The 14,655-nt window shown below is 37.9% G+C and overlaps 1 protein-coding gene across 2 annotated transcripts in view; it reads right to left on the bottom strand.

Annotated features, from left to right (window-relative positions):
• NKAIN3 (sodium/potassium transporting ATPase interacting 3) overlaps positions 1–14,655 on the bottom strand; it is a 751,259-nt gene that overhangs the window by 40,484 nt on the left and 696,120 nt on the right. The window contains exon 6 of one of the 2 annotated variants that reach the window (XM_017893482.1): positions 8,845–8,915. The exons of the other annotated variant lie outside the window; for it this stretch is intronic. Within the exon in view, the coding sequence (XP_017748971.1) occupies positions 8,845–8,915 (71 nt within the window). The remainder of the gene's footprint in view (positions 1–8,844; positions 8,916–14,655) is intronic. 2 annotated transcript variants of the gene reach the window in all.

The raw sequence follows: 14,655 nt of genomic DNA, 5'->3' as shown, positions 1-14,655 counted from the left end.
GATCAAAATGGTGAAACCCTGTCTCTATTAAAAATACAAAAAATTAGCCAGGCGTGGCAGCGGGCACCTGTAGTCCCAGCTACTAGAGAGGCTGAGGCAGGAGAATCCCTTGAACCCGGGAGGTGGACGTTGCAGTGAGCTGAGGTCACGCCATTGCACTTCAGCCTGGGCAAAAAGAGTGAAACTCCATCTCAAAAAAAAAAAAAGAAAAGAAAAGAAAAAAAAGTCAGACACAAAAGTAGACAGATTAGTGTTATGAATCTCTATGCATTCATCACTCAGCTTCAGCTAAAATGAAAGTTGTGCTATTAAAGTTTCACGTATCAACTAGCACCCCCCTGCTTTTTTTGGCTAGAGTATTTAAAATAAAATCTCAACTATTATGTTCTTTCATTCATATCTCTATGCATTTCTAACTCAGTGATTCTTAACCAGTCGACACTTGCCGGTATCTGGAGACAGCAATGGTTGTTGCAGTTTGGTAGGGAATGGTGTTAATATGGCATCTAGGAGGTACAGGCCAAGAATGCTGTTAAGTATCCCACAGTGGCACAGATCCACTGCAAAGAATTACCTTGTCCAAAGTCAAAAGTGTAGAGGTTGAAATAACCTGCTCAATTGGTAAGAATTTCTTTTCTTCCTTTTAGCTATTCATTAGCATACCTATCAAAATTGACAAAAATTTCTTAACATCATTTAATACCCAGCCCATAATCACTTTCCCCAATCATCTAGAAATATCTCATTACAATTGGTTTGTTGAATATACCTTAAAAGTCTGGAAGCATCACTATGAAGTGCATATATTTATAATTTTCACTAATAGCAAGGTAAATATAAAACTGATTCATTAAAAATCTTTCTTAAGAATTCAAAGGATACAGAATTTTGTGAAATGTAGTATTTTTACTTAAGCGTCTTTTTTTTCTTTCTATTTCTACCCCCTAGTCTATTATTTTATAAACCAGTTGATACATAAATAGTTTCTTTGGGGATGATAGATTACTTACACATTTTCTATGTAGTAAACATGTATGTGTATGTGTGTGGGTGTGTATCCAACTATTTGTTGGAGTGATTCCTATGATTGAGAACTGCCTGGGCCAAGTTTATGCAAAAATCTACATTTTTGCGTAAACTCCCCATGACTAGGGTAACTTGCCCCAGTATTTGAGAATTCTTCATTTCCTAAAGCTGTACAAACCTCAGATATCAATATTTGTAAGCATCGATAATGTAATTTATAATGAAATTCTTTCTCAGCTATTAATGTTAACCATATTATCTTCATACAGCCTTATAACTCATTTGTGCTATTCCATTTTCCTCTGTTCCTTTTATTTTCACTTCTCTTGTAACGTTAGTCTCTTAGTACTGATCTCTGAAGAGTTCATTTACAATTAAAGATATTAACATTTTGTCAAGAATTGCAAATATGATTTTTTCTCATTCGTTTTACTGTGGTGTTTTATTTTTTGGTTATACAGAAGTTGTGTATTGAAATATAATCTAGTTCTGTTTTAAAAAAAGTTTTAAAACCAAGCAAACCACATATACACAATGTGTTTGACTATTGTGTCTCTTTAAATCAATAACAGTTTCCCTTCCTTTCTTCTTCTTCTTTTTTTTTATTTGCTTTATACTATTTCCCACATGCTAGATTTGGCTGATTGCTTCCTTGTGGTGAGGTTTAATTATTTTTATATTTTAATAGTGTCAGTCCAAGGTCAGGCTTGACTTTATGGCAAGGCATTTTATAGGTGGTGCTGTGCCCTTCTTATTGTAGCACATCTGGAGACACATGTCTGGTTGTCCCACTTTTAAATTTTTTTTTTTTTTTTTTTTTTTTTTTTTTGAGATGGAGTCTCACTCTGCCACCCAGGCTGGAGTGCAGTGGCACGATCTCAGCTCACTGAAACCTCTGCCTCCGGGTTCAAGCGGTTCTCCTGCCTCAGCTTCCCGAGTAGCTGGGGACTACAGTCATGCACCACCACTCCTGGCTAATTTTTTATTTTTTGGTGGAGACAAGGCTTCATCATGTTGCCCAGGCTGGTGTCGAACTCCTGACCTCAAGTGATCTGTCCGCCTCCGCCTCCCAGAGTGCTGGGATTACAGGAGTGAGCCACCACGCCCGGCCTGGTTGCCCTACTTTTAATGATGCTATGATTGATCAATGGGTCTGCATAGAATACTTCGATTTTGGGGATCCGTAAGATCGTTTCCCTCTTTCTTTCTCTTTTTCTCTCTCTCTTTTTGCAGATGTTTGTAGATATGTTAGTAGTTACTTAAGGGTAACTGTCCTCAAGGCAGAATGGAATTGAGTGTTTCTTCTGATAGCACTGTAAATGTTTCTTTTTCTATTGCTTTTCTAATCACTTCTGTGTGTGTGTCTGTGTGTGTGTGTGTGCTTTTTTCCTGCGTATTGTGTAATCTTTCCTGTATATTGTTTCTTCCCAGAACTTATCATAATATGGGGATTATACATTTTTTTGATGTCAATATTAAGTGCAAAATATGTGTATTTAACATAAAATTTGGTTTATATCATTGGCTTGTATTTTAAAATCAGAGGACACTTTCTCTTGGAAACAGGGCAAAATAACTTTTTATTTGTGTTGTTGATTTTTTTTCAGGGGGTGGTGGTGGACTATATCTCCACATCACTGCATAAATCTATTTTCTTGCCATTGGCATCAATGGCAAATATACAGAAAACTTCTGAGAAAGCCAGGAATTGATATTCTCCCTGGGGAACACTATTCAGATATGAGCTTTCTGATTTTGGAAAAAAGCTTTATGTGCTTCATAAAGAAGCATGAGAATCAGGCTCCACAAATTTTAGGGGCAGAGAGTGAAGTCACAGGTCAAAGGAAATTATCTCTGTTTCCTTTGACATGTGACTGGTCACTGGTCACAGCAAATCCTCTTGCATGTTGCCAGTTGCACTATTGGTGGCATCATTCCCTCCTAACAAAGACAGAGGTGCACAAACTGGATACTTCAATGATAAGTCTGAAGTGCATAAGCTGTATAAACAGCCATTTCACTGCTACATGGTCAAATAAGTATACATCAGGATGTGTTCTTACAGTATTCCATGACATGGTACAACCATTCTTATGATGCATCAAAAAGTTATTAATGTCAGTGACAAGGGGAAAGAGGTCCGAAGCTAGAGAGAGCAACGAGCCCTAAGTGCCACTGCACTGGTGCTAGGTAAGGCAGGCACACAGAGAAGCCCATCTCTCCTTCGGGATAACTAAGAAGGCGCTGAGTGCATTACAGCTGCAGTGCTCTTGAGACAGCCCAGGAGAGTTAATGCCTCACAAAGTCCCTTCCATTTCCAGGGACTGACGGTGAGCCTCAGGGAACAGAGTTCCACCTTTAGTAGTGGGAACAGTGAGACAACCACTGATATGAGCAGATCACAGTCACTTTATAGTCACATGCCGCAGGGCAGAGATGGCAGGCAGAATTTGATATAGCTCAGCGCGCATTCTATCTGGATAAATATAAGATGTGAAGGCTAATCAAGGACAAATGAAAACAGTATAAAGATAGAGTGATTCTATTCCTCTTTAGGTGCCTACAGCTGCAGTTTACTAACACATGGCTGGTGATTGTTGGTTTTTAAATCAAGGTTTGAAAGAACATTACTCCACCTTCCCACCAACTCCTATAGACACACACACACACACATGCACACACACATACCCTGATTTGTCCTACTAGCTGGTGCTTAATGTAGATGCTGTAAGTGCAAAATGGCCTGACATCAACTTACATATGGGGGTACTAATGCAAAACAGCTATTCTCAGGAAAGAGTAGAAAGAGGTGACCACCTCTGCATCTGTCCTACAGCCTGATCATCAGAGGTGGGTTTCCTGTGTACCTGGATTGTCAGAGATAGAAAGCAGGCAGTGAAAGTACCTGTGGAGCTGGCTGCAGGGCTACCCTGAAGTATGGATTAGCTTTGGCTGTCTTCTAGTACTTAGTTGCAATAGCAGCCACTCAATCAGCAGTGGCCACATAGCATGTAGCAATTTTTGTGAAGAAAAATTAGCCTCCAGCAAAGGCAATCAGACAAGTTAAGATACCAAAGAAAAGTCAAGTTTTCATTTGTAAGCCTTAGAAAAGACTTGCTGAAAGGTATGGGGAATCTCAGGTCAGCTTTTCTCATCAAGTCTTTCTTAACTGCAGTCATAGGCATTATCCTCATGGAAATTTCTAACATAATCAGATCTAGCTCTACCTTTACTGTAGAAGACAGTTCTGGAATTCCAGCTGCTGTCCTTCTTTGATAAACTGCCTTGCTCTAATTATTGTTATGTGAAGAATTACTGCTACATGGAGCTTAATCTTCCCGGTACCCAGTTGCTAACCATTTGGATGGAAATACACCACTTATGATTTTGACAAACTTAAATTTAGTTACTCACTATGTTCTCTGAAATTCCATATCTCGTTGATAGCTGCATATGTTTACGCCATGCTATTTTTCTTCCCAAGGGGTAAATCTGCTTCTGTTAACCCTCTTCTCCTGGTGTTACTGCTGCCCCTACTGTAAGCTGATGTGTAGTTGTCCTCTTCAAAGCCACTGCTGACCACTGGGCTCTGCGTTCTTACGATAAGAGCAGTCTTTACTCTTTCCTTTCATGGGTGGTGCTGTCAGTGAGTGGAGGCGTTGATGGTGTAGATCCTGGTAGAGACTCCATGGCAGTTATGGTGAGACTTACACCTCCCTTGCTGGCAGTTGTGGTAAGATATTGAATCCCAGCACAGATTACTCCTGACCTGTGCGTCACATGTCCCCAGGCCAGACCCAGATAACCAACACTGAAAGCATCTTGATAGCTTTAGGCATAATGGTGGAGCCATGGCTGCTGCAGGTCTCTTAGGGTCCTCACCGAGAGCTGTCAAGACACCTGCTCTGCTTAAGCCTCTGCTTCCTATCCATTCACTTGCTTTATATGAGAACTATGGCAAACATCAGATTAGGGAGTCACGGGCTTCAACTTTGTCTTCTCTAGAATCGCCAAGCAAATCAGCCTCCATGCTAGGGATACCTGTTTTCTTCTGCTGCTTTTTTTCCCCCTTAAAGACTTAATATTTTAAGAGCAGTTTTAGGTTCACAGCAAAATTGAGAGGAAGGTACAGAGATTTCCCAAATGGTCCCTGCCCCTGTTCCTGCCCTTGCACAGCCTCCTCCATTATCAGCATTCACTACCAGTGTGTTACATGTGTCACAACTGATGAACCTACATTGATATCGTCACGTGAAGCCTATCGTTTACATTAGGATTCACCCTTGGTGTTGTACATTCCATGGGTTTGGACAGATGTATGCTGAAATATGTCCATCATTCCAATGTCATACAGAGTAGTCCTACTGTTCTAAAAATCCTCTGTGCTTTGCCTATTCATGTCTCCCATCCCGCAGCCCTTCATCTGTTTACCGTCTCCATAGTTTTGCCTCTCCCAAAATGCCATATAGTTGGAATTATATAGTATGTAGCCTTTTCAGTTTGACTTCTTTCATTTCATAACATGCATTTAAAGCTCCTCCATGTCATTTCATGATGCCGTAGCTCATTTCTTTTTAGCACTAAATAATCCATGGTATGGATGTCCCAGAGTTCATCCATTCACCTGAGGAGGACATCTTTGTTCTTTATCAAGTTTTGGCAATTATGAATAAAGCTGCTATAAATATCCATGTGTAGGTTTTTGTGTGAACCAAACTTTTTAGTTTCTTTGGGTAAATACCAAGGAGCTTGATTGCTAGATCTTACTGTAAAAGTATGCTTAGTTTTGTAAGAAACTGCCAAAGTATCTTCCAACATAGTTATATTTATTCTGCTTTTGATAAATTCTGTGTCATCTTTTCAAAGTAGTTCAATTGTTATTTCTCCTGGAAGCCTTTCCTGCCAAGAGAGAGTTAACTATTCCCCCTCCCACATAAAATTTCCTTGGAGATAGATATTGTTTTGCATCTACCTGTTCTATGTACATCTTCCCTCCTAGATCATTGGCTCCTAAAGGTCAAATCTCAAGTATTATTTATCTTTATATCTCTAGCACTTAGGATGTGCCTGGCGTGCATAGTGTAGGTAATCAATCAGTGATTGTAAAGTGAATTAAACTGATTGATGTAATCAGTGGGCTTTTAAAGCTTGATATCATTACTTTAAAAAGAAAGAAACAAAACATCTGTGAACCACCTTACCCCTGTCCTAACCCCACTTCCCATATACACATTCACATACAATTTGACTGTGCACACTTGAAAGGTGCACTTTGTGGTTATGGAGCATTGACATACTCAAACATGAGAATTAAGGCTTCCTGTGCAATTGTGCAGTATTACCTAGGAATGAGCTGCTGGCTGGAAACTCTGCATATGGAGTTCAAAGCTACCTGTTCACAGACATGTGCCTGGGAATACGCTAAGGATTCTTCTGACCCCCTTAATAAAGTGGCTTCCTCACAACACCTGGCTTTCTACTTAATGGTGATAAAAGAGGCTTAATGAAAGTCAAAGCCAGCATTCATTCCCCTCTCTAATAATTTTGCACAGAAGGTTGGCTTTTTCTCCAAGCTGTTGCTGGGTAGTGATATGGCATCATTGGGTTCAATGAAATTCAATATAACAGCCTTACTAAAAGAAATCAAGTAGACTGACAGAGGCAGATTGGATAAATGCTGAAATATTTGCATACTGGTGGAGAGTACAGATACTGACCTCTTAAATTGTTTCATGCACAGTGATTTCAATTCAGGCTTTGTTTGATGTTTTAGATTTTTGCTTCCTTCATGGTTGAAAGGCATTTCATATTCATCTGACATGGTAATATGCGTAATCTGTCAAAGCAGAAGCTTGTTCTATTGCTTTCTGTAGAGAATAGCTTGTAGTTTATGCTATATTCAGCAATCCACTGCTAGGTCAGCAGTGAACAGGGATGCTGAGAAAAGCCTTGGAGCAGATAGTGGAGCTGATCAAAGCCTTTTAGGTGATCTTAAAAGTATGTTTTAGGTGTTTTTGATTCACAGAGACGGAAGTAACTTTAGAGAACATAAGTGGAAGTCGCTTGCCTCTGGGTCATGCCACAGAACACCCTTTTGAGGTACGTAGGTACACGGGCGTCTAGGTTTTAAAAGTCATTCAAGAAGAAAATTCCATTATCAATATTTATCAAATGGAGTTTTTAATAACTTTCCCTAATAGAAAGATCTCTCTTAAATTGCAGCATTTTTCATATTGCAATTTCTCTGCTGACTTTTTTTTTTTCTCACAGTGGAGATGAAAGAAACCATTCATCATCCTCTTATCACATAACAAATATATGAAGACTCTCTAAGTCACCACTAGGCATTGTCTTCGTTCTTTTCTCACTCCCAATGCACTAATCACCTTGATTATTGTCACAATCCCTGACAAGTTTCCCAAATCTGCAAATATCAACTTTTGGAACATATCGTTTATGAGCACTTAGTGGTATGAGTAATGACGTGGTGACTGCTTGGTTCTGGAGTGTTATATAGGGTGAATTTTTTTTCCAAATTGGATTTGCTTTAAGAAACCAAAATTTATTTAAACATCTATCATATGACAGGCACAGTGCTGATTTGTGCTGCCTGTGAGCTATGTTTACTTTAGATCATTCTGCCAGAATAAAGTTAATTCAACCTGGGGAGGTAGAGGAGTCAGAGTAGCCTTCTCAGAGCTTCAGTCCTCACAGACACTGGGTGCAGGGGCTACATATTTGGGTAAGAACCACTGTGGCAAAGAGGCAGCAGATGAAGCTTTTCATATGTGTTTATTATACAAGTGACTATTTTACATAATTTCTTCTATCACCATGGAATTACAGAACACTGAGCTGAAAGAACAAAAGATCATCTGAGCAAGTCCATCATATCAGGTTGGGTGATAGGTTGCTACCCAGGAAAGATCTCAGCTCCACAACTTACTAATAGTGGAACTTTGAGAAAGTTGCCTAACCTCTATGAACCTCAGTTTTCTTATTTATAAAATGGGAGTATTAATTAGCACATTGCAGTGTTTTCATGAAGATTCAGTGAGATAATATATGCAAGTATGATAGCTATTATTAATTTATACAGTTTTATATGTGCTACTTGGAATTTTCTAGGAATGGAGTCACTGTATCTATTTCCATGTTTCCTAGCATTTTATTAATGAGGTGACTAAGATTTCTTTCTTGTACTCAACTGAAATCTAACCAGTTTTGGGTGGTTTTGTTGTTGCTGACTTCCTTCCATGTCCTCTAAGAACATAGAAAACTTGTTTCTGAACTTGTTAGTCAAATGTTTGAGTACTAGGAAGAGTAATAGGCAACTTTACATGTACCATACACACATTATCCAATTTAATCTGTTTCCCCCCTGTGAAACCATAGTATGGTGATAGACCAAGTCTTAGAGACACTGAGGAAGGTGCCTGGATGTCACATGGAGGGCCTGGATTCACTGCAGGTCTTTCTTCCCTTTTTACTTTGCTGTGCTGCCCCAGGACACATATTCAGTCTTCACTTCTGCAGATTAAATAATCTCATTTACAAAATTCAGTAACCAACTATTGATAAGGGGAATAAGATAAAACTATTGTTTTTGAAACATAAATGATGTCACCAGCTTCAAATCCTTTTTGGAATGAATAATAATAATGATGATGTTGGGTTACATGTGAAAGGTGTGTTTTAAATATGAGTGGAAAATTAAACCAATGATTAGTAGTAGTAGGTTCAAATTATTTCACTTTTGGTTAGTTTTCGCTGAGTTAGAAGGATTAATATTTTCCATATCATCACACCTTTACTTACTGGTTTAACAGGCTTTAACTCAACATGATCCTGGTAGTAGGAGTGTGTATCAAGTCCACCTATGAAATCAACTGAAAATATAACATAGGCCAATATGAATAAGTATGTGAAAAATACACATAATATTAATGTTTAAGGTAGAATGCATAAGAGCCAAGTTAACAAAAATATCCATTCACCATAAAACAAAAAAATGTTTAGCAAAAGGACTACTAAAATATTGTCAATGAGCCAAAAAGAGGAAATTGAAAAAATACACAAATAACCTGGATTCATAGGGTCTGAAAAATAAGTTGCTATTGGTTTCAGTAAAAAATGAAGTAATACTAAATAGCATGAGATTTTAAATAATGTGTTTGTCCTTAGGCACACAGACATGCCCTTTCTCCTTATATATCAAAAGATAAACTGTCTCCTCTTGCTGCCAGAATCCTTTATGTTTCCTTAAGAATATGTATTGCACCATTAGAAAGGCATTTGAGAAGCCACACAATCTATCTCCATGCCTTCTATCCCCAAGCCACCCCCCAAAAATAGGCATGTGCCTTTTGCAAAGGTTTTGTTTCCTGCCTAATGGCAGAGTAACTGGCTCTCTGTATAGACTTCTCATCTTTGTAATATTCTTTCCAATTTCTTTTGGTTTTGAGCAAAGCCTCAATCTTTTCTTCTCCAAAATCTAATGTACATATATGATCTTTGTTTCTCCTGTTTCACAGTCCACTAAAGATACTAATTACTTTAAACAAAGCTTTGGTTGTATTATAGCACTGTAACATTAACAGGCATACAGGCGTGTAGGAAAACTGAACTCTCAGGAGTGTGTGTGTGTGTGTGTGTAAATGCCAAGCAAGTTTGTTAAATGGAGGACATGTGTAGTATATTTTAGCCCAAATATTTGCCTTCATATAGAGTATCAGTTTTTGGCAAAAATTTTATAAAACAAAACCCATAAATAGTATCTGTTTATGATTCTTTTCACCAAATATAGACACTACAAAATTCTAAGTCTTCTCAAATCAACTTCTGTTCCTTCAGGTGCAGAAAATACATTTGTCCAATTAAAAACTGGGACTCCATTCTAAAATGTCTTTTCTCAAGTCAAGATATCTCAAAGGGAAATTATAAAATTAAAACATCAATTATTGTGCAACATTTTGAGTTCTCATTTGTCTTTTGCTTTTGTGAGGATATAGTTCAATGTTTTCTGTAACCTTTCAATTATTGCAATTTATGAAGAGTTTTGAAAGTTTTTTGGGGGGGTGCTTTGGTTTGTTGAATAATGAATTTAAGTTTTGCAATTGATCTTGAATGTAATGCAACTAAAATGTAGAAGATTCATTTATAAAAATACAGACATTTTAAGAAACTTAGGTTGATTTACAAAGTAGTTCTTCAAAGGCCGAAATAGTCCGAACTCAGATTGATAAAGGGAAAGGAAGAGAGAAAATGTATTCTTTTATGTTGAAGTTCTTTTTGTTTTCAACAATGACCTCATCACAAAAATATTCTATTTTTTTTTACTCTAAATGTGTGTGTGTGTGTGTATATGTGTGTGTGTATATATATATATATATATATAAATTTTGAAGACACTTAGAATTTCTGTTTTCATTGGTAAAATAGTGCAGCTTTATTAGAATGCAATTGTAAGTTTCTTGTGCACTTGAATTCCAAATACAGTCCTGCTTCATGTATTTTTTAACATAGTAAGAATATTTTTTGTTGTTTTTTTAAGCCATATGTTGTACTTCACAAAATTTGTATTGTATTATTTCCACAAAATAAATAAATGTATCTCTAATATTTGCTACTTAATTAGATTATGACAGGATTTAAAATAATATCAGAGTTTTACCTTGGACAGAATGAACATCTAAAAGGCTTACGCTCGCTGGTCACGGTGGCTCATGCATGTAATGCTAGCACTTTAGGAGGCCAAGGTGGGCAGATCATTTGAAGTCAGGAGTTTAAGACCAGCCTGGCCAACATAGTGAAACCCTGTTTCTATTAAAAATAAAAAAATTAGCTGGACATGGTGGCACATGCCTCTAATCCCAGCTACTCAGAGGCTGAGGCAGGAGAATTGCTTGAACCTAGGAGATGGAGGTTGCAGTGAGCCAAGATCATGCCACTGCACTCCAGCCTGGGCGACAGAGGGAGACTCTGTTTTCAAAAATAATAAAAATAAAAGAAACAAAAAATAAAATAAAATAAAAAGGCTTATGCTAAGCCAGGTGCAGTGGCTCATGCCTGCAATTCCAGCACTTTGGGAGGCCAAGGCAGGTGGATTGCTTGAGCTCAGGAGTTTGAGACCAGCTGGGCAACAATGGTGAAACCCCATCCCCATTAAAAAAAAAAATTCAAAAATTAGCTGGGTGTAGTGCCATGTGCCTGTAGTCCCAGCAACTTGGGAAGCTGAAGTGGAAGGATGGTTTGAGCCTACAAGATGGAGGTGGAGGTGGCAGTGAGGCCAGAATGTGCCACTGCACTCCAGCTTGGGAGACAAAGCCAGATCCTGTCTAAAAAACAAAACAAATAAACAAATTTAAAAGGCTTATGCTAATTATATGAATCAGATTAAAAAAGTAAAATCATTTAAATAAGTTAATTGGTGTTCTGTTGAAAGCATCTGATAAACTAATATAATTCCAGTACTATAAACTGGTATATAAGACTGGCATCATTATTTTAACTCTGAGAAATTCTTCTCCTAATGTGTCGGTGCATTAACCTACACTTCCAGGTGCTCTCCACTGACCCTACCAGCTGGATATGGTAGGAAGAGTTGCTGGTAGGAGCTGTAGATTGCAGTACCTCTCCCACATCCACCTGAGACTGGATGGAGTTAGCCATCTCCACTACTCCTACTGAAGTAGGTATCTTTCTCAGTGATCAGGTTGCATACTGCCTTTGAAAGGAAGATGCTGGTTATGTTTTGTCTTTTAAGTGTTGGAGAAAAGAGAGTGGTATTGTTGGTTTTCTTACAGATTTAACTGTACAATTAAAAGAGAATTCTAAAAAAAAAAAAAAAAAAGGATTCTGTTGATTGCTCAGACATCTCACATACCTTGATAAGACTATGATAGAAATGGGAAGAATTGTCTACATGCCCATTCTAGATTTTCCTAATACAACTATCAATAGTAATATTTCATTTGAAAACTAAAAAATGCAGGACAAAGTCTAAACCAGATAAAGTGCCAGGGCAATTTGTGTAAGCAAGGACTGTTTTAACCAAATTAGGACATCTGGTCCCTGCAATTGATGGCACTATAAATCAGCCACACCTATGTGTTTTTTCTTTCTTTCTTTTTTAAATTGTTATTTGTTATTTGTTTTTTTCTTTCTTTTTAATTGTTATTTGTTTTCTGGCTATACCTTCTCTGCCTATCAGAAACCTAGTATGATGTAAATGTTGTAAACTCTAGAAATAAAATGTCACATATAGGTAAGACTTAAATTATCAGATTCTAGAACTAGACAAGACTATACAAAATTTAACTATTAAGGAGGAATCATTGAAAAGTAAGTAATAAAGAAACTGAAATATCAAGAATTCTTCATGGATGGGACAGAGAAATGAGGCTTTTTGGCCATGGAAGCCACCAAGTCCTCAAGATGAGGATGTTTTCATATTAAAAAATAGTTTGCCATGCATGCATCATTATTTCCCATTTGCTAGAGTGGGATGACAGTTCAAGCAAAGGGACAAATGAAAGTGTACACAGAGGACGAGTTTACAGATTATGAAAGCTTTTTTAAAATGACATCAAGTGCTTTAAAACGAAGAAATTTTAAAATAGAAGACTTAACAAAAGACTTGAAAACAACTCATTAGGAAAGACCTTCAGTTTTAATTATGTTTGGGGAAAGGCAGTCATATTATACCAATAAGAAAGTAAAGCAACTCTGCATTTTAAATTCACTTTCTTGAGAAAGATAGGAGAAGAGAAGATGCTGAATTAAGTACTTTCTTCAGTGGAAATAAGGGTGTGAATTTCAATGAAACACGAAAATAAACAGAAAAGGCACGGACAGGTTTTCAGAAGTATTAGAAAAGGAAGATTGGAATAAAAACATCGAAGGAAATCTGTAGTTATAACAGCAAGAACACTACACAGAGATCTTCAGCAGAAGAGATGGAGCAAGAGAAGGAAGCATCAGGGCACAGCTTGCTGAGAGCCTGCAGGACAGTGAAATTGAGTTCCATGTACTTTGATTATTAGATCCTGGAAGTGAAAAATATATTTTAGAAAAAAATAACAACACAATTAAGGGTTGGCATCAACTGTCCAGAAAAGTCAGCCACACAGAGGGCCACTCTCTACACCCATTTTCAGAACCTGAGGTGTTACCATCAAAGATCCCCTGGGGAGAGCCTGTAGCCAGGAAACCCCTTTGTTTGCCGTCCTTTCAAATCTTCTTCCTGTGCCAACTTCCAGCAGCACAGCCAAGCAACTTCTTGGAAGAAATAATATTACTTGTAACAAAATATCTTTGTGGTTACTCGCTCTAGCCATCACCAGTTCCTGACACGGATTCTCACAGAACGGAAGGAATTACAGAGCTACTTTAGATTTATAGCAGCATCCTACTGTGCAAATACAGACTTGTATTCTACTTGTAAAAAATACACCACCAATAGCAACTTTTCTGTTTGTCTATGGGATACTCTAGATCACAAACAAAGTTTCCATTAGATAATTCAGTGTTACTGATTCAGTTCCCCACACAGCCATGGCAAACCTGATTGACTTTATGCAGAATCAAAGGGGAACTCAAGGCAATTGATTCTCCTTCATCCCATGCTGCTGTTCAGGAGGCAACATGTGCAAGGTGGCTGGCTTTCAACCCGGCAGCTTCCTATGAGAAATAATTCACTACATGTCACGTGAAGTTGAAGATGTAGCCCTTCGGGGGCTGTGGGAAGAGTCACCCTTAGCTCTGAGAAATTTCCTGTGCTCCTCAGAGGCAGTCTAAGTGCTAATGTTTCCCTTCTCTTATGGAAATGCTTGCTGCTTATTGTAAATCCAGAATCGATACTTGGATCCTCCTCTGTGGGCTGGAGTCTATTTTCCTGTACATTCATGCACATCTCAGATTTTCAGGATTCTGCTGAGCTGAAAGCTCAGAACATACGCATGAGGATGCGAATTAACACCACTAGATGAAGAAAGAGAGGTTGGAATTGGGCAAATCCAAGCAATATCTTCTTTTATTATCTAGACATTACATTAGTAATGCCTCTGGTTTTATAAAGTATGGCAACTTTACACAATTTAAATTTTAACTTATTTTTCAAGTCTGGTCTTAAACATATTTTCAAATTTGATAAGTACTTTGCTTTCTTTTGAAAAGATACTTTTAAGTTGTAAATCACTTCTAATACACAGAGAAATGTAGAATATAAAATAGCAGATGCCTGTGTTTCCACTTTAGGATTAAATATTTTTTGCTATATTTTGTTCAAATTTCTTTTATTTTAAGAAATACTGGCCAGGTGCAGTGGCTCACACCTGCAATCCCAGCACTTTGGGAGGCCGAGGCGGGCAGATCATGAGGTCAAGAGATGGAGACCATCCTGGCCAACATGGTGAAACCCTGTCTCTACTAAAATACAAAATTAGCTGGGTGGGGTGGTGTGTGCCTGTATTCCCAGCTATTCGGGAGGCTGAGGCAGGAAAATTGCTTGAACCCATGAGGAGGAGGTTGCAGTGAGCCGCGATTACACACCACTGCATTCCAGCCTGGGCGACAGAGTGAGACTCTGTATCAAAAAAAAAAAAAAAAAAAAAAAAAAAAAAAAAAAAA

The sequence above is a fragment of the Rhinopithecus bieti genome, unplaced genomic scaffold, assembly GCF_001698545.2.
Source record: "Rhinopithecus bieti isolate Rb0 unplaced genomic scaffold, ASM169854v2 scaffold_21726, whole genome shotgun sequence".
Lineage (NCBI taxonomy): Eukaryota > Metazoa > Chordata > Mammalia > Primates > Cercopithecidae > Rhinopithecus > Rhinopithecus bieti.
Note: the sequence above shows the minus strand (reverse complement) of the source record. Positions and strands in the feature narration are given on the sequence as shown.